Source organism: Nomascus leucogenys, chromosome 20 (assembly GCF_006542625.1).
Source record: "Nomascus leucogenys isolate Asia chromosome 20, Asia_NLE_v1, whole genome shotgun sequence".
In the NCBI taxonomy this organism is placed as follows: domain Eukaryota; kingdom Metazoa; phylum Chordata; class Mammalia; order Primates; family Hylobatidae; genus Nomascus; species Nomascus leucogenys.
The window spans coordinates 19,250,223-19,273,185 of NC_044400.1; the positions used below are offsets into that span (position 1 = coordinate 19,250,223).

At 43.3% G+C, this 22,963-nt stretch overlaps 2 protein-coding genes across 5 annotated transcripts in view; one reads left to right on the top strand and one right to left on the bottom strand.

Annotated features, from left to right (window-relative positions):
- The window catches only part of LYPD1 (LY6/PLAUR domain containing 1), a 31,104-nt gene extending 15,229 nt beyond the window's left edge, over nucleotides 1-15,875 (top strand). For all 4 annotated transcript variants that reach the window (XM_003267586.4, XM_030801146.1, XM_012502560.2 and 1 more), the window contains one exon: nucleotides 14,443-15,875. In XM_003267586.4, the coding sequence (XP_003267634.1) occupies nucleotides 14,443-14,678 (236 nt within the window). In that variant the 3' untranslated portion in view covers nucleotides 14,679-15,875. The remainder of the gene's footprint in view (nucleotides 1-14,442) is intronic.
- GPR39 (G protein-coupled receptor 39) overlaps nucleotides 14,133-22,963 on the bottom strand; it is a 225,888-nt gene continuing 217,057 nt past the window's right edge. Inside the window, exon 2 of the mRNA XM_003267584.3 lies at nucleotides 14,133-15,624. Within this exon, the coding sequence (XP_003267632.1) occupies nucleotides 15,119-15,624 (506 nt within the window). The 3' untranslated portion in view covers nucleotides 14,133-15,118. The remainder of the gene's footprint in view (nucleotides 15,625-22,963) is intronic.

Sequence of the window (22,963 nt, forward strand, 5' to 3'; positions counted from 1 at the left end):
GGATGCAGATCGAAGATGTTTTTTCTTGCAGTTTCTTTGAGCTCAGTGAAGATGGTTGTAGTTCATTCCAATTACCCGTTCCCCAAGCATTTCTCTTTGAGGCACTGTTCCTAGTCCTGCATAGAATATTCATTGTGATGTAATCGTAACTGTGGTATAGTAAGTGTTGGTTATTTTTCCAGTAGGGAAAGATTAGTCTCACTCCCAAACAGGCATTCACACAAGTAGCAGTTTGCTGGAAAAGTTCAACTTTAAAGCTACATTGCATAACATGGGTAAAAAGTAATGGACTATTAAAGGCTCTGTTTAGAAATTTCTGTCTTTGTACCAGCAAAAAAGAGCAGAGGCAAAGGAAACTATTGGAAAAGACAAATGCATAATGGTCCACAGAGAGAAAAGAACTCAGGCTCCATGCCCCTGTTTTTACGACCACTGGGGCAGAGGTTAAAGTGAAAAAACTGGAAAAATAGTTTATTTTAAAAGCATACTTGTAGCAAGTCATTTGTAATAGAATTGTAGCTTCAAACTCTCTGAGATTGCTGAAAGTTGTATGTATATCTGTAGGGGAGTGGGGGTGGTGACAGATCTTCTTTTGGTCTCAATACAACCAAGAGGCTCAATACCTGTAGCAGAAAAAAATGTTAAATGATGACCGTTTATGATCCTCAAGGTCCAGGGGCTATTCGTAGGACAAGATTAGTTTAGAAAATGCTTCTCGGCTGGGCGCTATGGCTCATGCCTGTAATCCCAGCACTTTGGGAGGCTAAGGCGGGTGGATCACGAGGTTAGGAGATTGAGACCATCCTGGCTAACACGGTGAAACCCCATCTCGACTAAAAACACAAAAAATTAGCTAGGCATGGTGGCAGGCGCCTGTAGTCCCAACTACTTGGGAGGCTGAGGCAGGAGAATGGCTTGAACCCAGGAGGCGGAGGTTGCAGTCAGCCGAGATCGCGCCACTGCACTCCAGCCTGGGCGAAAAAGCGAGACTCTGTCTCAAAAAAAAAAAAAAAAAAGCTTCTCAACCCCCCCCCCCCCCGAGAATCATGGCTTTAGAATTAAGTTCTAGGACACTGTGCAAACTGGGACAGATGGCACCTACTGGGATCTAATGAGTGCCTAATGGTTATCAACCTTCTTTCTCACCCAAATTCTAAGCAAATTAAGAAATAAAACAAGGGACAAGGCAGATGAGACCTGACATATCACCATTGCTACTGAGAAAGGCTAAGTTGGAGGGAATAACTTGGGGATGGGGGTCAAATAAGCTTTCAAATTGGCATCTCTAAACTGGCTGGTTGACGCAATCATAGACAAGACCAGATATGGGAAGTTTCTTGCCCTGAGAAGCAGGGCAGAATACCTCTTTGCTATGAGTCACTCACTGTTGAGAAGGAACAGGAAAGGGATAAGCAGCGTGTGCCCAGTCTGTTTTTTCCAAATTTACCAATCAGACACATCACTCCACCTCCCTTAGGGCAGAGAGAATTAAAAAGGGACAGAGAGGCCGGGCTCAGTGGCTCACGCCTGTAATCCCAGCACTTTGGGATCACAAGGTCAGGAGATCGAGACCATCCTGGCTAACACAGTGAAACCCCGTCTTTACTAAAAATACAAAAAATTAGCTGGGCATGGTGGCAGGCGCCTGTAGTCCCAGCTACTCGGGAGGCTGAGGCAGGAGAATCACTTGAACCTGGTAGGTGTAGGTTGCAGTGAGCCGAGATTGCGCCACTGCACTCCAGCCTGGGCGACAGCGCGAGACTCTGTCAAATAAATAAATAAATAAATAGGAAAGAGGCCAGGAGTCACACTAATTGAGTTCCTTTTATATGGATGGAAGTTGAGACTGAAGAAAAAACATTCCTTCAGTAATATTCTCTTCTCATCACAATGAAAACCCGTCATTTCAGGAGCCTCCAAGCCCTTTGAGGCAAGAGTTAAGCAGTTAATAGCACGGATGGTTGGGGCTATGTCTGTCACCTACACACAGACTATGCACTCACCCTATTACTCATCAGCATGAGAGTGGCCAAGCTTTTTTCACTGCATTTGTTGGGGGTACGTGTAGCATAGAAAGAACATGTAGATTTTTCCCATATTCATACCAATTTTTTTTTTTTTTTGAGATAGGGTCTCACTCTGTCATGAGGCTGGAGTGCAGTGGAACAATTTCAGCACACGGCAACCTCTGCCTCCCAGGCTCAAACGATCATCCCACTTAAGCCTCCAAGCGCCACCATGCCCAGCTCATACCCAATGTCTTTTTAAAAAATGTTTTATGTGGAAATAAATTGAGACTTATAGAAAAGCTGGAAAAATAGTGCAGTTTCTACATATCCTTCCCCCATCTTTGGCTAGTGTTAACATAACCACAGCATGATGATCGAGGCTAGGAAATTAACATTGGCGGAGTACTGTTAATGAAACCATGCTTTGTTTTGAGATTCCCACAGTTTTGCCCTTTTTTGTTCCAAGATCCTATCCAGGATCCCACGTTGCGTTTCATTGTCATGTCTCCTTCTTCTCTAACCTCTGGCAACGCATCATTCTTTCTATGTCTTTTGTGATGTTGACACTTTTGAAGAGGACTGGTCCAGATTTTTGTACACTGTCCCTCAGTTCAGGATTGTCTGCTGTTTTCTCATGATCAGATAGAGGTTTTGCATTTTTGACAAGAATCCTCAGAAGAGATGCACCCTTCTTAGTGCACTGTAGCAAGGGGTGCATGCTGTCAGTGTCTTACTGGTGATGTTAACTTTGATCACTTTTGATTCAGATAGTATCTGCTGGGTTTTTCCACTGTAAAGTTACTATTTTTTCCGTTGTAATTAATAAATAACTTGAGGGAGATACTTTAAAACTATATAACTACACTATTTGTCCTCCAACTTTGGCCAATAATATCAGTGTCTGTTGGTGGATCTCTCCTACATCAATTGTTACCATGGTATTCTCATCTTAATTTCTGTTTCCTTCACTCCTTCTGCATTTATTAACTGGAATCCTTCTGTAAGAAAAAGCTGTCTCTTCTGCACATATTTATTTACTCATTTACGTATGTCAGCATGAACTCATGGGTATTTACCTTATTGGATGGGGTTATAATCCAATACTATCATTATTTATTTTCTTGCTCAAATTGCTCCAGCTCTGTCCACTGGGAAGTTGGAAAGTCCAACCAAAACTCCAGCTTTGTCCACTGGGTCATGGGTCCAAAAAGGCACACTGAGGCTCACCGAAGTGAAGTGTATTATCCAAGGAAGTGGCTCAGGGAGAATTCCAGTCTAGGTTTGTTAGACTTCAGGGTTCATGTTCTTTCCGCAGGGTAAGGAATTATTTCAGAATTAGAATGAAATATGAACATGAGCTTCTTAATTTCCTCCATCCCATTAAGTAGATGAGGATCTACTTAATGATAAGGCCATTAAAGGAGAGGATCGTGGCTTCTGGAAACACCAGAGCTTGGTGAAAGAATAGAAAACCCTGATCTTCAAGCACATTTCTTTACATTCCAACATTGTCAGTCATTCTTCTCAGGTCATCTTCATGGTGAAGCTATTAACAATTTCAGTTCATTATTGAAACTTCCATTGCTTACTTTATGACCAAATATATGGATTCGCCAACTATGAATGGAATTTTTGAGCCTAAAGTGGTTATTTCAACAGGTCAAGAAATAATATATCAAAGGAAGAACTTGGCAATGAACATTTATTTGAAAATGGTATTTCTAAAAGAAACAAAATCAGTGATTTTTTTTCTTCTCATTGTCAAGTATTATGTTTTTAAGAAGATGTATAAAACCATAACATTTCTGAAACTACAACTAGAAAATTATGATTAAGTCCAGAGAGGGAAAAAGTTACCACATCAAAATTTATCCTGTGCACTGAAAGGCTTCGCCTATCTTTTCCTGTTTTTCCATCAAACTGAGCTGTTTCCCCTGCTAGAATGTAGCCCCTCTCTCCATTACTGTGGATTCCAAGCCAACTGCAGGGTTTGGGTCTGCTATGAAGGGCAGGCTTTCTGTAGAGACAGTTCAGGTTTTTTTGGTTTTTTTTTTTTGAGACGTAGTGTTGCTCTGTTGCCCAGGCTGGAATGCATTGGCATGATCACAGCCAGCTCACTACAACCTCTGTCTCCCGGGTTCAAGCTATTCTCCTGCCTCAGCCTCCCGAGTAGCTGGGAATATAGGGGCCTACCACCACACCCGGCTGATTTTTGTATTTTTAGTAGAGATGGGGTTTCACCATGTTGGACAGGCTGGTCTCAAACTCCTGACCTCATGATCTGCCGGCCTCCGCCTCCCAAAGTGCTGGGATTACAAGCATGAGCCACTGCACCCAGCTGAGACAGTTCAATTTTAATACATTTTAAAATAAGGAGATAAGATTCTACAAATCCTATAAAACTAGCAAAGACCTTTGATAGAGTAGCCTTGACACACGTGGAACTTAGAGACCCTTTTTGATATTCCTCCCAAAGCAAATGTTCTGAACTGTGGTGGCTTTTCTCATGTAACTGCAGAGGAAAGATTGGGTGGAAGCGATCGATTTCATAATGTAAAGGTGATCAGATTTTGATAGAACAGAGGTCAGCAAGCTACAGCCCTGCGCCAAATCTGGCCCACTGCCTGTGCTGTGACCGAGTTGTGTTGCCCTCCCAAAATTCATGTATTGCAGTCTTAATCCCCAATGTGATGGTATTTGGAGATGGGGCCTTGGGAGATAATTAACGTTAGATAAGGTCACGAGAACAAGACCCTGGCCTGATGGGAACAGGGTCTTTATAAAAGAGGGAGATTCACCTGGAGAGAGAGGGAGAGCTTGCTCTCTGTGCACATACAGGGAAAAGGCCATGTGAGGACACAGAAGGGGGGCACCCACAAGCTAGGAAGAGAGCCTTCACCAGAAACCAAATTTCCTGGAACCTTGATTTTTAACTTGCAGCCTCCCAAACCATGAGAAAATTCATTTCTGTTGTTTAAGCCACACAGTCTGTGGTATTTTGGTATGCCAGCCTATGCAGACTAATGAAGTGTATTTCTGTAAATAAAGTTTTCGTGCAACAGCCACACCCATTTGTTTATGTATTGTCTGTGGCTGCTTCTATGATGCAGTATCAGAATCCAGATATTGGATTCTGACAGCATTTGGCCTGCAAAGACCAAAATATTTGCTTTCTAACCCTTCACAGAAAAAGTGTACCCACCCCTGGAATAGAAAGTTACTGTATACACTGTAGGTTTTGAACATGAAAAGCCACCCCAGTGGGATATTAAAGGGCCAAAGGGAGGAAACCGTCTTAGTGTGCAGTGGCCCAACTAGCAATGTCATCTGCAGGAGTGTCCTGGACTTCTCACCTGGTCACCCCACCTATGAGCTCAGTCATGTACAATGAACACATATGCCCTTGACAGTTGAGTCCCTGGAGGGCAGGTACATGGGGGAAGCCTGTCCTCTAAGGGGGCTGATAGAACAGGTCACTTGTGACAGTGGGATTAGAAAGGAAATGAGTGTGATGAAGAGCCTGGGAAGCAATGAAGAGGAAATGGACTCATCTCTCCCTCTCCATAGCAGTGGATCATCAGAGGGTGTCAGAGGCTTCCCCAAGTCCCAACCACAGAACGGGAGCCAGGTTGTAATGTATAATGAAATCTTTGCTGTTAGAAAAAAAATACTTCTTGGATAAATTAAAACTTGCATTTATAGTCTGGATGTGCTCTCTCCCTACCCAGTGCAATAATTTGGAAGTTTAGGTGACCTGTGTTAGAACCACCTGTAAGTCCTTCTGGGAATCTGTATATTTAAGGAATACCCAGGTAATTCTTCTGCAAGGAATGAATGCCTGGAAAGCACCCCTTGAGCAGTTCTTCCCTGGTGGAGTTCTAACACTGCGCCTACCTGGGGACTGGGTGCACCTTCGCTAAGGGACTGCCTTTAGTGAAGTACATGGCAAAGAACTTTGAGGAAGAAGTGTTTCCAAAAGGATGGCACTGCATCAGTGACTTGGTACACTAAAGAGTTTTTGTACCTGTCTGCCGCCAGACAGGTCAACCTTCAGGCTTCTGGGTCAGAATGCTGGCCTGGGAACCATGTTCTAACTCTCAGTAATGTGGAATTCCAAAGCTGAGACCACTGCTGCACCAGACTTATTTCTAGCAAGGTTGTTGCAGGTGCTTTTTATTCGGCCCACTCAAGCTGTGGTGACCCAGTTGTGTGTTAGGAGCAAGCAGAAAGAGCTGGATTCAAACAAAGAGAAAACACCATCTTTCTTCTTTCCCCCGTGTAATCAATAATTCAGCCCTCTAAAGCAAGCCAGATGCCTGATGAAATGCTTGCTGCAAGGAAGAAGACAGGGGCCATTCAGCATCCACATCAACTTCTAAAACTTCTTTCTTTCTCCCTCCCTCTGCCTCACCTCCTGGCTTGCCTCTGGTCTTCTTCCACCTAAATGCAAAACTAATTCATCTGCTAAGAAGTGGCCCAAATATAGTCCAAGAGGAACAAGGATAGAGTGTTTAAAGCTATGGGGGAAAGTGGAGTCAGTAATTTTAAATGTCAGCAAATCAGTCTTTATTGACATTACCATCCCCTCTGAATTAAGTGACATAGTGTATGTGAATTCAATCAGCAACTACTTGTATGAATGAAGGGCATGAGTCAGAAAATGCTCCATGAAGCAACCCACATCATGGGATCTAACTCACTTGCTAAAGGCTTCATATAATTCATGGCTTTAAAAAATATGTGTGTGTGTATGTGTATATATGTATATGTATTTTATATATATACACGCACATACGCATTTTACTTCACATTGTCAAATTGATCTTAAATGGTGTGGAACCAATCATCTGCTTGAAGTTTTTCTATGACATTTATTAAATTATTAAATATAATGGACATTTGCTGAACATTTACCAAGTTCCAAGAATTATTCTAAGTGTTAGGGATACAAAGACTTTCTAGTGACTGATATTTGGGGAGTTACTAACAGCAGAGTTTAGACAGTGGGAAAATAGCAGAGTTTTGACAACAATCTGAACTAAGAATTTCCTTCATGAAACTTCTCTGGTAATAGTTAAGGGTACCATCTTGTGTGTGGACAAGGCTCCTAAAAGCCTATCCAGTCAAAATGTATATCATTTACGACATGGAAAGTCATTTTCAGCAGAATGGTTACAAGGAGTATGACATGTGAAAACAGAAGTCTTTGTCTGAGTCTACAATTACCTTTGTTAAAAAAAAAATTATGAAATTGGCATTGCAGTTAACTCTTGGGAAAGGTAAGAGTACAAGATTGCGAGATTGTTGTAAAAGAATTAGGACAGTTGATGAAATTCTAGTTTTTAGACATGATGGAGGATTTACAAGTGTTCCTTTTATGACTGCGCTTCATAACTCATACATGTTATCAAACAACACATAAAAGAACGCCCCCAGGGGCTTTACTCCTATTAGTCCATTTAACATGGAAGGATAATTTCTAATGTCTGTAAAACAGGGACAACACACAATGGCACAGAAGTATTTTTGTGGCATCGATTTGGGTGCATTTCAATCCAAATTTATAGGGTACAGAGGATCCAGTCTGTTTTTCCTTATTTCCATATCTACCTTTTCAGCAGAACTCCTGAGAGTGTAAATTCTTTTATATTCTCATTTCTTGGGTCCCAGGGAATAGGTACAATGGCTACAGTGGAATGAACTGCCCGGGAAGTAACCTCAGTATTTTGTTTATCCTTTCCTTCATTCCTCGGCATGCCCATCATTCACATCCAAATAAATAAGGCAGATTAATACGAATGACTTCCTCAGGGGAACAATTTGTGGTGTTTTTAAAGCAAGCACGCAGAGCCACCCATCTCAATCCAAGAGCCCCCAGGAGGCCATCACCTCTCTAAAGACTTAAAGAGGATTAAAGTTTTAAACGCGGGGTGGCTTGATTAATTTGGTGATAGTGGGTGGTGTGTTCCACGGGCACACTCCTGGTCTGCGGATTAGAGCCGTGAGAAATGACTTGACCTTGGCAGGACACATCTCTGTGCCTCTGCAGGGTGGAGCGGCTGGGAGCTGGTCCAAGCTGGGATTATCTGAGCCACATTTGATGGACAGCCCTTCATCTACCAGTTGAGCCTTCTAGCTCTGGGTCTGCATCTGCATTAACTAAGATCAGAGCCTCTCACAGTTCTGCCTTTGTCAACCAAGGCCTGGAGGTGAATTGTAGCTTTATGCAACCTCTGTTACCCAGGCGATACCAGTGTAGGAATAAAGTCCTACTAAAAACCAGTCAGAAAAGCACCTCCAGACCCCCTTCAAATAACCCTCTTTCCTTCTGTCGTCTTCTCCTTTTCCTCCCTTCATTGACTCATTCATTCCTTTGGTAAATACTTGTGTCGTTATGTGCCAGGCACTGTTCTGATTGCTGGAGCTTACATTCTATTAATAAAGACACAGTAGTAAAATCTGTAGTGTATTAGAAGCGATTAAGAGAAAAATCATGCAGGGAAGAAGGGCAGGAAGCATCTCTCAGCTCTTTGGGCAAGTCTCCAAACGGTGTCCCTCCCCTGTTCTTGGTCATGACCTTCTCCTACCCTAACCCAGCAGTGGTGGTTTCTGAGACCAGCCATGAGGGTTCAGGGAAACCAGGCCCATGTCCAGCTAGAACCCAGCCATCCCTTCCTGCCCGTGTTGCTGCTGCAGTTGTGCCGAACCGTGGTGTTCTTTGCCAAACCTGTCTCATGTTTCAGAGATGCCTCATGTTGTGGACCCCTGTCAAACAATTAAAAGTAGTTCCTGACTGTCACCCAGCCCTAAAGGGACCACACTGTTTGGTGCATTGCCTCTGGACCTCTTGCTGTGCTATGACTTAGAGATGGTAACTCATGCACTTAGATGTGTGCACACACATCCCCTTGCAGATACACCACTGGAGCACGTATTGTATTGCTTTGTTTCTTTCTTACATAAATGGTATACTTAACTATCATTCTGGAACTGTCATTGAGAACCTTCCAGATAGAATAGAGCTCTGTACTTCAACTGCTGCTTAACATGTATAGTATAAATGTACCGTTTTCCTATGAAGGATGTGAAAGTGTATTTTGTTTTTAAGGTACGTGGTGAGGAATGGGACTGTTGTATTTGTACATTTTGAATTATAGATCCTTCTGACTGCCCTTATGCCAGTCTCTGCTCCCACCAGCAGTCCATGACAAGGCCCTTGTTTTACTCACAGTTCCTCCTCCCTCAGGCCCAGACCTGAGCTCATGGGGTCCTGGTTAAAGGAAAAGCAGAGAGAACCACAGGCACAAGTACCCCTTCCCCGTGATCCTGAGGAGACTTGAGCTTTGGGGCAGCTCCTGGTGGCTCTTTTCTTGAGAGTGGTCATTCCCTAGAGCCCTCTGGTGGACACAGCTAGGAAGGACCTTGTACTACACAGAGAAGCCATTTGAGGATGGTTCATTGTGGGTGTTTATTTACGTCATTTTAAAAATGATACTTTATTCTCGTGGTTCTGATTTTAAATGGTAAGAAAGGGTCGAAAGTTTTTTTCCCACTCCTATCCTGTGGCCACCTAGAATCTCATGCCAGAGACAACCAATATTATCTCTTGTGTATTCTTCCATAAATTTTTATGCATATGCATGTAAAATGTGTGTGTTTATTTTTTATTTTCCCCAATGAATGCATGTTATAGCATGGTAGGTAGTGCAGTATAATGGTTAAGAGTACAGATTATAAGTCCAGATCTCTTTAAATCGCCGCTCCACTGCATATTACCTGAATGGCCCCTAAGCAAATTAGCCACCCTATTTTTGCCTCAGTTTCCCCACTTGCAAAATGAGGATTACTGCTAGAGTTACTACAGAGATTGAGTTAATATTCATAAAGCTCTTAAAACTGCATCTGACACATAGTAAGAAGCATGAACTCATTTGTTTTGTTTTGTTTTGCTTTAAGGAAGGAGGAGGAAGGGAGGGAGAGAAAAGGAAGGAACTGTCCAGACATACTTTGCTTTGTTTTTAACTCAGTATCTTCTTCTATGGCTTTGTGGAATTGCATTGTGCAGATAAGACTCTGGAAGTTTACCAGTTCCCTGGTGATGGATAGAGTAAGGGTCTATTCTTTTGCCATGACACTGTACCGTGAATAACCTTGTGCACAGTCGTTTTGTATGTATGTATATCTATCTGTAGGGTACATACATAAAAGTGGAATTGCTAGGTCACAGAGTACGTGCATTTGTAATGTTGATAGCTGTTGCCACACTGCCTTCATGGAAATTATACCTATTTACTCTCCTAACCAACAATCTGGGAAAGGGCGTTTTTCTAAGATTCATGAATGCAGTGTTCATAGTAAACTTTTAAATCTCTGCCCAAGTGATAAATAATAGTGGCATCTGTGTAGTTTTAATTTGCATTCTTCTTATGATACGAGAGAGTATCTTTTCATGTGTTTCAAAGCTGTGTTTTTCTGTGAAATGTCTGTTTATTTGCTTTCCCTATTTTTCTAATGAGTTATTTATTCCTTACAGATTTCTAGGACCTTTTTACATATTAAGGAAATCTGCTTTGTGATTTGAGTTACAATTATTTTTTCCAGTGTTTCACTTGTCTTTTTATCTTACATATAGGGATTTTATTAGGCAGAGTTTGTGTGTGTGTAGTCTAATTTTTCAATATTTTCTGTAGTGGCTTCTGGGTATTATGTCATAGAATAGCCTTCACAACTCTTACATAAAAAAAATCTCCCAAAGTTCCAAAGTGTCGTTTAGTACTTTTATGGGGTTTTTTTCCCCCAACATTTAAATCTTAGATCTACTTGGAATTCATCCTAAGCATGTGAATGATGGAACTGTTCAGGAATTGTAAGTCCTCACTGGGCCTTCCCCACCTGGCAGAATTCCTCATTTCCTTCCAGTGTGAGTCTTTATTCTACACCCCTCTACTCTTTGGTGCCTTGGACTCTCTCCTGTGGCTTTCTTCACCAGTTGCACCAGTGCAGGCAGCCATTCGTGCCTAAACCCCAGGGCCATTTGCTTCAAGCTACTTAGCAGCCTGTGTGGTATTCAATCACATGTTCCTTCCAGGGCAGCTCTCAGCATTCCCCAAAACCATTCCCGTTTGTCCCTGCACCTCCATTCCCATTGCCAGCCTGCCCGCTGAAGTGCCTACAATGAACCTGGAAAGCTTTTATTTGAAGCCATGGGAGAGGTGGCTTATTTCCACTTCTTTGCAGACTCCCAACATCAGCCTTTCCAAGTATCAGTCACTCTGCCGCAGCCCCACCACTCAAACCCCATCCCATGCCTCTCAAAGGAGGCACAGTGTTATCTCCGTCACGTGAATTTTCATCAAAAGGATGAGTAAAATGCCTGTTTTCTGAAAGCCCTCCTTAATCTCAAATTTCCCCATTTCTATTAGCACAACCCCTCTTACCTGCTTCCTCTGCCACCACCCAGTTTAGAACTTGCACACTTTATTCTTGAATGTCTCCAAAGCCAGCTCCTCCATACCCCGACACCAGCCAGTTGCCTGTCACTTACCTTGATGCCTAGGTCCACATTTCCTTTCATCCGGTTAGAAACCTCTGTAATCACATCCATTCTCACCCAAAGCATCTCTCGTGCCAGTTTCCAGACTTAGATTTTAACCAAGGGAGGCTCATAGAAGCCCACAGCTACCCTGAGCCTCATGGCACCTCAGGGTGCCTGGCCTGGAGCGGCCAGCCTGGCAATGGACACACCTATCTGGCATCAGACCTTTCTCTTTCCTCCCTCTTGGAGCATCTAGTAAATGCCCCTTTACTTATGGAGCTGTCAACCTTCCCCTTCAGAAAGCCTCATTGTGGTGCCCTCAGTTCCTGAACCACCAACTTGAGAGCTTGTACCTCTCCCCAACTTTCCTTATGAAGATAGATAAATTGTTTCTGACTAACGACATGAGGGTCTCAGCAGCTGTAAAGATTATGGCTCTGTTAGTCCATCTCTTCATAAGGACATGCACTATTTATCCAACTAACCTACCTCATCACTGATCCTTAACCCTGCAAAAAGTTCGCCTTAAAAATAAGCTCCCAGCCATGTCACTAAATAAAAATGCAAATTGCAGAATAGCATATAGGATGTGATACTATTAACAAATGTTAAATAAAAATGCCAATTGCAGAATAGCATATAGGATGTGATACTATTAACAAATGTGTGCAAACACACGGACTTTATTTCTCCATGGGCACATATGTAAATGTACAGAAACCAGCCTGGAAGAAGGCATGCCACACTGATGACAGCATCTGCCTCTAGGGGACCATGACGGAGGGCCTGGAACAGGCAGGGATATGCAAGGTCCATTTTCGCCTTACTTACTCAGTAAAATTTTTTTAAAAGTTGAAAAATTCACTTAAAGTTCATTGTAGTAGAAGTGGCAAATAAATGCCAGTTAGTATTTTTCATACTTGGGAATAAAAAGAGTAGAATGATTTCCTAAAAAGGGCCATGGATGGCAAATGTAGAGACTATGGGAAATCTATAAATGGGCAATTCCCTGAAGTGTATTCCTTAGAAATCAAACAGTGCCTCCCACACATAGATACAGGCATCCTCTGTACTTCGGCTTTAGCTTACCAGAGCATCTGCCTTCCAGGATTTTGTAATGGTCTTAGAAAATCAATCCTTACAAACATGCAGTTAGAGGGGAAAAAATGACATAAAATTGCATGTTTTAAGGTAAATCTAAAGTACTTCTTTACCTCCCACTTGGAAGTTTTAGGCAGTTTCATTCTTTACTGTTTCTACAGCACCCAAAGTGGCAATTCTCAAGGAGGAGGGAGCCAAAACCAAAACCACACCTGCCCACACCCCTGCAGGAAATGAGTGGGTGAGGAGCCCCGGCTCCTAGTGGGATGCTGTATCCCTCAGCTGTGCAAGGCAGCAAACAGGATTAAGATCTGTTAATTCTAAGTCTAGCTTTAGTATTAATTATTAAGTACTATCTGTCCAAAACAATAATTCATTGATATAAAATAGCCACATATGGCCAGGCGTGGTGGCTTATGCCTATAATCCCAGCACTTTGGGAGGCTGAGGCGGGAGAATCACAAGGTCAGGAGATCGAGACCATCCTGGCTACTAAAACTACAAAAAATTAGCCGGGTGTGGTGGCAGGCACCTGTAGTCCCAGCTACTTGGGAGGCTAAGGCAGGAGAATGGTGTGAGCTGAGATGGCACCACTGCACTCCAGCCTGGGCAACACAGCAAGACTCTGTCTCAAAAAAAAAAAAAAAAGCCACATACCTACACAACAAAAGCTATCTTCAGAGTAAACCCGCTCCCCCTAAAAAAATCCCCACTATTTTTGTGGTTAATTGGCAATCCAATTTGCTGCTATACAGTAACACCGTCTTGACAGCATGGAGCCAGAATGCTGGGTTCAAATCCCAGCTGCTCCACTTCCTGTTCGTGTGACCTTGGGCAAGTTACTAAATCTCTCTAGCCCTGAGGCTTCGCATCTGTAAAATCGGTGTAATCATCATGAGGGCCTCCCTTGTAGGGTTGTTTGGGGTAGTGAAGAAGCTGACACACTAAGGGTGTCTGAATAGTGCCTGGGAGACAGGGAAGCCCTTAAATAAGTTTAGCTAGTATTATTTGAATTGAATAAACTTCCACCTTTATGATTAAGACACCCTAATTTGATGACTATACTACAGCTTGACAGGACACACGTGCTCCTTGAGACAGGCCCCCCCCAAGTCTTCTTGGGAAGCTCCTTTTTGCACCCAGTGTGTGTCATTGAGTGCTAGCTGCATGGTACTGGCTTGGCAGATGGCCATGTGTCCTGAGGACAGAGCATCTCTCCTTAGAATAAGACTGTGAGGGACACACGGTCAACCAGGTGCCCCTTCACTAAATCCCATGGAAAACTCAGGACCCCTTCAGTAGGGAAACATTTCCCTTTGAGATTTGGTCTGTCTTCAAAGAACTCCAGGCTTTCATCAACACAGTTGAGAGCCATCGCTCTGTGGCTGCTTATAAAGCAAAATGAGATAAAACCTAGAAGCACTGCTTGTGGTCCTCACTGGCATGAGACAGTTTGAATAAAAAAAAGCTGTGTCTTGTACACAGTGTGAACTCTGACTTAAAATGTAAGTCTGTTTAACAGCTGTGTATATTAGCAGGTATGCACAGGTATTGGCATCTCAAATCGCTTTTGCAACAGTTTCGTTAACACTAATGAAATAGTGCCTGTCTCTTTCACCGTCTATCTTATGTGTCTTGAGTATCAGTGAGACAATCCGAAGCACTTCCCTGACCTCACCCAGTCTCTGGTCTGTGGGAGGAGTAAGGAAGAGCTGTCCGTTTGGATTTGGGCTGAAAGAGGACAGCTATCCTTTTGCCAGTCCACGTTAACTCAGCTCCTTTGGGTCTGTGTTACAGGGATCATGTACCGCAAGTCCTGTGCATCATCAGCGGCCTGTCTCATCGCCTCTGCTGGGTACCAGTCCTTCTGCTCCCCGGGGAAACTGAACTCAGTTTGCATCAGCTGCTGCAACACCCCTCTTTGCAACGGGCCAAGGCCCAAGAAAAGGGGAAGTTCTGCCTCAGCCCTCAGGCCAGGGCTCCCCACCACCATCCTGCTCCTCAAATTAGCCCTCTTCTTGGCACACTGCTGAAGCTGAAGGAGATGCCACCCCCTCCTGCATTGTTCTTCGAGCCCTCGCCCCCACCTCCCTGAGTTTCTTCTGGGTGTCCTTTAATTCTGGGTAAGGGTAGGGAGCGGGAGTCCGTGTTCTTTTTTGTTCCTGTGCAAATAATGAAAGAGCTCGGTGTAAAGCGTTCTGAATAAATTCAGTCTGACTGAATTTTCAGTATGTACTTGAAGAAAGGAGGTGGAGTGAAAGTTCACCCCCATGTCTGTGTAACCAGAGGTCAAGGCCAGGCTGGCAGAGTCAGTCCTTAGAAGTCACGGAGGTGGGCATCTGCCTTTTGCAAAGCCTCCAGTGTCCATTCCATCCCTGATGGGGGCATAGTTTATTTTGAGACTGCAGAGTGAGGGTGACGTTTTCTTGGGGCTGGAGGGCCAGTTCCCACTCAAGGCACCCTCGCTTGACGTTCAAACTTCATGCTCCTGAAAACCATTCTCTGCAGCAGAATTGGCTGGTTTTGTGCCTGAGTTGGGCTCTAGTGACTCGAGACTCAATGGCTGGGACTTAGACTGGGGCTCGGCCTCGCTCTGAAAAGTGCTTAAGAAAACCTTGTTAGTTCTCCTTGCAGAGGACTGGCGCCGGGACGCGAAGAGCAGCGGGCGCTGCACAAAGCGGGCGCTGTCGGTGGTGGAGTGCGCGTGGGCGCGCAGGCGCTTCTCGTGGTTGGCGTGCTGCAGTGACAGGCGGCAGCACAGCACCTGCACGAACACCCGCCGAAACTGCTGCGAGGACACCGTGTACAGGAGCGGGTTGATCACCGAGCTGAGGTAGAAGAACGTCTCGGAGAAGGGGAGGAGGATCATGTACGCCCGGAAGTAGGACCTCGTCCAGTCGTGCTTGGGTTTGGCCGCAGCCATGATCCTCCGAATCTGGTTGGGCATCCAGCATACGGCCAATGTCACCACAATCAGCCCTGGGCAGACACGAGCAGGAGGGAGAGACAGAAAAGAGAAAAACACAGCATGAGAACACAGTAAATAAATAAATAAAACCATAAAATATTTAGCCCCTCTGTTCTGTGCTTACTGGCCAGGAAATGGTACCAATTTTTCAGTGTTGGACTTGACAGCTTCTTTTGCCACAAGCAAGAGAGAATTTAACACTGTTTCAAACCCGGGGGAGTCGGCTGTGTTAAAGACCATTAAATGCTTTAGACAGTGTATTTATACCGGTTGATGTCTGTTAATTTAAAAAAAATGTTTTCATTGGTGTTTGTTTGCGTATCCAGAAAGCAGTTTATGTCATCCATAAATCTGGTTTTCTTTTTGTTTTAAAGAAAAAGATGTATACATACAGTATAGCTGCATTAGATAAAGCAGTGTTTGTATTTTAAAGGATGTCTGCACAAAGAAGACCTAGTGATATTTTTAAATCAAATGGAAATAGTGTCCCTTATGGCAACAAAGCAGCATATTTAATGACACTGGTTTTGCATTCAGTTTCAGGGGAAGCAAAATCAGGAACAGCCTGTCACCAAGAATGTTTTTTGGACATATACATGCTAGGTATGCACACCTATAATCATGATGCTCATATCTGCAACAGCACGTGTGTTTCTTTTCAGACACTTTTAGATCCATCATCTCTTCCACCCTCATGTGGGGAAAAAGAATTATTCAGAGATGGCAAACATAAAACTTCCTTCAGGTTCAGCCAGTAACATGTTCCCTTCCTTTGCAGCACTGAGCTGTGCGGTCAACAGCCCAGAAGCAATCAATCAGGCCCCAGAGAAGAGGCCACTCAAAGGCCCCTTCTGTAGATCAAATGTTTACTGCATGTACATTTGTTTGCATGCCCACATATTTGTATTCCAACTTATGTAACCACCATCAGTTCTGCAATTCTGACAGAGATAAAGATGCTACATAGACCACAAACAACTGAAATCACAGGTATCATGAGAGTTTAGTTACAGTGACAAAAGCAAAAAAGAAAAAAGGAAGATCAGGGGATCTGTGAAGCATTTGCTCTCTCTTTTCATAAGGAGCCAAGACACCCAGAATAAATTCTCCTGTAGAGAGCTGCTATGTTAAAGCAGGATTTGCATTTTCAGAAATGCTTCCTTCCTCTCCTACATTTCAATCGTAGTAAGAAACATTTCCAATCCTCTGATTTTCCAGAAACCCTAGGGAAGTGACAGTTGGCAATGAATGCTTCCTGCCTATGACCCATGGTAAATATCTTATTAATAAATTGGGGCCAGACATGGTGGTGCATGCCTGATATCTCGGCACTTTGGGAGGCCAAGGCAGAAAGATCACTTAAGCCTAGAAGTTTGAGACCCACCTAGGCAACATAGCAAGACCCCATGTCTACAAAAAAATTAGAAAAACTTAGCCAGGCATGGTGGTACATACACACCTGTGGTCTCAGATACATGGGGGGCTGAGGAGGAAGGATCACTTGAGCCCGGGAGGTCAAGGCTACAGTGAGACACAAATGTGCCACTGCACTCCAGCCTGGCTGACAGAGTGAAACTGTCTCAATAAACAAACGCTCCAGGAAAAAACAGCCACACTCACACATCCAGAGTTGAGCCTCCTGTATGCAATGGCCTGAGTATTGCTTGCCAGCTGTTGGAGGGGACCCTAGCTGTGTTCAAATCCTCCACAAATCCATACGTGAGCAAGGCAGGCCTTGGACACTCTTCTCCTTTGTTAATTTCCACAGGTTTCTCCTATCAACTCCCAGCCTAAACTTTGAAATATAAACCAATTTGCTTATTTTTTCCTTTGAGTTTGCTATCCTGAGAACATCCAGTAAATCTAAAACTAAAATAGGTGAAGTAACATATTGATCTGATGGAAAAATGGCTTAAAAAAATACCACCTTAATTTAAGAGTTTATTCTGAATCACCTAGTTACAGATGCTGGATAGGAACAACAACAACAACAAAACTTTGATTTTAAAAAAATACATAAGAAATCAGGGACTTTTTTTCCACTTCTTTGAGGAGTACAGGTGCTCCCAGCCACCTGTGCTATTCCAAATTCATCTTAAGTTCTTGCTGCTTGTTTGCATCTCCTCCAGCTCTGACTGAGAGGCTCATCACATTAGTTGGGAAGGAACTAGGAAAAAGACCATACCTGAGGAAGCCACAAATTTTCACAAAGTTTTGTATTTTTTTTGTCTCTTCCCTGTCACTGAATTTCAGAGAACATGTACAACCATCTTCATCTGAGGAGTTATTGCCCAGAATATGGAAATTGCACGGTGTTAGATGTGAAAACTGTGCCACACTGTAGGAGGTTGTACTTCAGGCGGTGAGAATCTAGAAAGGCGATGAGAAACACCTTGTACTAACCATGAGCTGAACATAGCACAGCTTTTAAAGCCAACAGACAAAGGCAATGAGAAGATAAGGCAGGCTTGTGAAACAAGGGGAGAGAATGATAACATTGCTTTTCTTCTGTCCTGTCTTTGCTCCTTATTCTCTTGATCTCTTGTTTACATGACCCTTACTCTCCTGACAGCTTCCCACATGCACTGGCCTGGTGTCAATTGTCCTTCACTGATCATCCCCCATCAAAAGCAGCAGAGTTCAGTAAAAAGCAAGACCCAGCCTCCAGGTACAAGGCAAAGGGCAGGGGTAGATAAAGAGTTGTGGTGTGGTTTGTAGCCAGGATAAAATTCCTGCTCTGAAGTCAAAAATAAGTGGGAAGAAGCTCACTGTGAACAAGTAACAGAAAACCAACTCAGAGTCGCAATGATGAGGCAAAGAAGGGGATGTTCAGTTTTCTGGGTGTAAAAGTAGGTAGATGTAATAGCAAGGACTAACTTGTAGAACAAGAGAGACAAAGAGCTGAATTAGAAATGGAGACAGATTTTCATATTGTGCACCAGATGGGTGTTTTGAAATAACCTACAATAATGCGGAATATATATTACTGAGTTTTTCCTATGCCAGTTTCTGTGCTAAGCACTCTGCTAATTTCCCATGCATTTCTCACTCCTGACAACAACCTGGAGAGCTTTGACCTGGTGAGGTCAAAATAGTTATTATTCTCTTAATTTAACAAATGAGGAAGTGCAAGCTCAGAGAAAGTTAGTTGCCCAAGTGCAATAGCTAGGACACATCTTTGCCAGACTCCAAAATCCATGCTGTGTATTTTTTTCTCAAAACACAATATTGTTTGCTATTCATACTTTCAGTTTGAAAAATACAGAAACACAAGCAAGAAAGTAAACACCATAATTCCACCATGTAAAATGGATATAGCACAGTAGTGTCCACTGGAAATACAGAATGTGAGCCATATATGTAGTTTTAAATTTTCCAGCAGCCACATTCAAAGAGAAAAAGAGGTGGGTGAAATCAATTTTAATACTGCTATTTAATCCGATACACTCCCACAATAATTATTTCACACGTAATTTTTTTTTTTTTTTTTTTTTTTTTTGAGACAGAGTCTCACTCTGTCGCCCAGGCTGGAGTGCAGTGGCGCAATCTCGGCTCACTGCAAGCTCTGCCTCCCGGGTTCACGCCATTCTCCTGCCTCAGCCTCTCTGAGTAGCTGGGACTACAGGCGCCCGCCACCACGCCTGGCTAATTTTTTTGTATTTTTAGTAGAGACGGGGTTTCACCGTGGTCTCGATCTCCTGACCTCGTGATCCGCTCGCCTCGGCCTCCCAAAGTGCTGGGATTACAAGCATGAGCCACCGCGCCCGGCCTCACATATAATTTCAACATGCAATCAATATAAAAATTATTGATGAAATGTCTTACATTTTTTAATACTAAGTCATTGAAACCCAGCATAGCTTTTACTCTTACAGTTTGCCTCAGTTGGGAACAGACACATGTCGCTAGTGTCCACAGTATTGGACAGCACCCTCTAAAAGAATCCTTCCTAGCCCCTTCCCAGAGCAGCAAGGCTCCCCCTCTTCCCATTCCCCCAACTGTCCCTTTAACAACTACTTTCCAGAGAGTTATATCAAACCAAGGAAACCCCAAGGAACCTCCCACATAGCCTGTATTTATTACACTACAATGCAACCAATGCTGAATTCAATCTCTAAGTATGCATTCTCAGCTATAGCGAGGAACAGGGTTAGCCAGTCTTTTCCTAGAAAGCCTTCCATATAAGGGAACTCTAAATCATTTAAAACTGAAATAATCCCGAAAACACAAGGATGTATTTTGCATTTCTCATTCTAAACTTTGCCTAGCTATCCTAGAATAATTCCTAGAATAATGCAGATCATGCCAACTACTTGGCAGGGCTGTTGGGATAAACTTCCCCTGCCTCAACCGGAGGTGGGGGAAACTGGAGGTGGAGGTGGGAAAAATGGCTGGCGCTTTTCTTCCTGTGTTTTGAAAGATAGTTTTGCTCTAGGAAAATGGAGCATTAGGCATACAGGTACAGCTGATGACAAACGTGAGACATGTACCAGTGAGCACGGTAATGGAGGTGAGCCTCTCAGAGGAAGAAAACCAAATTTGCCCCCTTGTAAAATGTGTCATTTTATAATGACAAGTAATTGCTCATTTTTACATTAAAAAAAGTTTGTTGTTCTAGATGATGCACCATTGAGAATAAACACTGCATCCCAAGGTAACTTTCTATTCTGGCTGTTTGCGATTGGTTCTACTCTAGCCCAGCTACCCTGTGGCTAAGACAAAGCTTTAAAGTCTTATTCACGCCCTAATAGAGTGTATTAAAGATTTGACTAAATGCATGTTTGGCTGCAATCAATTTGGATTTGTATATCACATCTAGAAAAAATCTATAATTCTTTGGTCTGTGTGGTGTAATGTGCAGCCCACAGTTAAATAACTTTAGTGTGAACTTGAATGAAGATCAATGAACTGAACTCACTCATGTAAAGCAGGTAAACTCTTTTAACTGAATTACTGATAGATCTGTATTATACTCCAGACAGCCTTGCACTCTGGGCTATGAAATACCTTCTTATCTTACCTGGTTTTCCACATAAAGTACTTTCATTTTTCCTCCTTGATCACTACACTAAAATGACAAGAGCCATTAGATGATGACACAGATTCATTCTTGGGAGAGTCATGTTGTTTAAAAAACAGAAGTAATGCAGATGGCTAACAACACCCTGCACTGAAGCCTGACATTTCAACAGCATTAGAGGCAGCCTGCTTGGTTTCATCTTAACAAGTGCATTAAGCTCTGCAGCCTGGGACATGGTGGCATTGATATATCTGATACCATGCTCTATTTTCTCCCCTCTAACCTTTAAAGTCAAAGTAACTACTGGTGTGTTCCCCAGAATTCCATCTTAGAGTCATTAGAGATCAGGAGAGCAAGAGGAGACCTTGAGACCAGCCTTGTGACTCCCTTGTCTTACACATGAGCAAACTGAGGTTAAGTGATTTGCCCAAGATCTCCTGGGGTCAGGGTGGTCATACTACTTAGAACCCTGGATTCTACTCTCGATTGCCAAGCAAGCTCATTATTTTTTTTTAACTGTAATTTTAGGGATTTTTTTCCAGCTTTAGACTCAAATGCTGACCATTGACAGCATGGGATGCAGCAAGTGGCATGTCTATACAACACCTTTCCTATGCACTGTCTTGCTTCAGTTTTAGAAGCAGGTCCTCCAAGAACAGGCATTTGGCAAAACTCTGGAGAACATGGTTCCTGCCCAAAGAAAGGTAAAGTCCCAGCCCAAGGGAGCCAAAGAAGATTAAAACAAAATATTACTTCAGGTCATGACTTGGTGACCTAGCCTACAATGACTCCATCTGTCTATCTATCATCTCTCTTCTATCCATTCATCCGTCCATCCATCTTACACAAGTACCTAATAAAAATGGATACTTAGCTCGTATTAAGCACAAAATATCTGGAAAGTTGATCATCTCCCAAGCAAAGATATTTTGTGTAATTTAAATAAATTCCAAATATTAGCTTTTCTACCTACTGTTGGAGTCCCATTTTACGGAATCATTGAAGCCTTGAGGGTGCAGGGGTATGTTGATGATGATTTAGGATTTCTGTGATTAGTATGTCTGCTCTGTCCTCCTCCTGCCTGTTCCTGCCTCTATTTTTCAATTTCTCTCTAATCCTGACCATAGTGAGCAAGAGTTAGACATCTCCACCTCCCCACCAGCCCCCAGCCCCCTTTTATCCCCCCATTCAAGTTCTCTGTACTTTGCTTATTTAGTTGGCAATTGCTTCTTGATGGCTGGGGCCTATTAAGGATCCTGTCCTAGGTACTAATGATACAAAGCTGAGCTGGACAAGGTGGCCCCAGCCTGGTTTTCTAGGGGCTAAGAGAATGGTCTGAGCCAAACAGCACCGCAGCAACAAGAAGAGCTGGATGAACATTCCCACAGGCAAGAACATTCACGCAGAAAGTTAAGGAGAGTAAGAGTCAGCCTGGAAAAGGGCAGTGCCAGCAGAGACACGGCATGAGCAGGAGATGGAGAAACACAAAGGCAGCTTACCTTCTGTGAGCTGCAAGGCTCAGTATGGTTGCAACAAAGGGGTGGGTGGGGACAGTGGGAAACCAGCGTGGTTAGAGAGCACTCCATCAGGCTTTGTGGACGATAAATTAACTTGCATGTAGTAGGGTGAGAAGCATCTGCTTGTCAACTGACATTTAAATAGCAATTGCTAGTGGAAAGTAAGCATATGGTTAGTTGAATGAAGAGCCAGAAAGAGACAAATACATCCAATAAAAGATTTTAGCACTTTCTCAATTTATATGTTAGTGTTTGCAATCTGCTTCTGCAAGCCAGCTGAGATGTTGATCTCACTCACTGACCTTGTCTGACCTGAGGTGTCCAAATCAGCACCAACCTTGGTGTAGTCTTTAACTGCTGAGACAGAGTTCGCAAAGGAGGGTTCCCTGGAACAGCAGCATCAGCGCCACCTGGGAACTTCTTAGACATACAAATTCTCAGGCTCCAACCCAGATCTCCTGAATCAGAGACTCTGAGGGTAAGGCCCACAATCTGGGATTAACAAACCCTCAGTTGACTCTGCTGCTCACACAAGTTGGAGAACACTGGTCTAAGAGAAGCATATATTGAGGTGGAGCCCCTGGCTCAGTGGGCACTGGTAGGGACCCTACCACTGTCACTGAAGCCTTTAAAGCATCACGTTTTCATCAGCGTCTACAGTCAAAGCAGACGGTAGCTACAAACTCCCTCCTTCTGGTTCCACTCTTAGACAACCGTTCTCCCAGTCCCACTCATTTCCACACACAGCCCTTCCTCACCCTGTCTTCTTTCTTCTCCTATCCTTTCTCCCTCTGTCTCCTTTTCCCTTCCCTT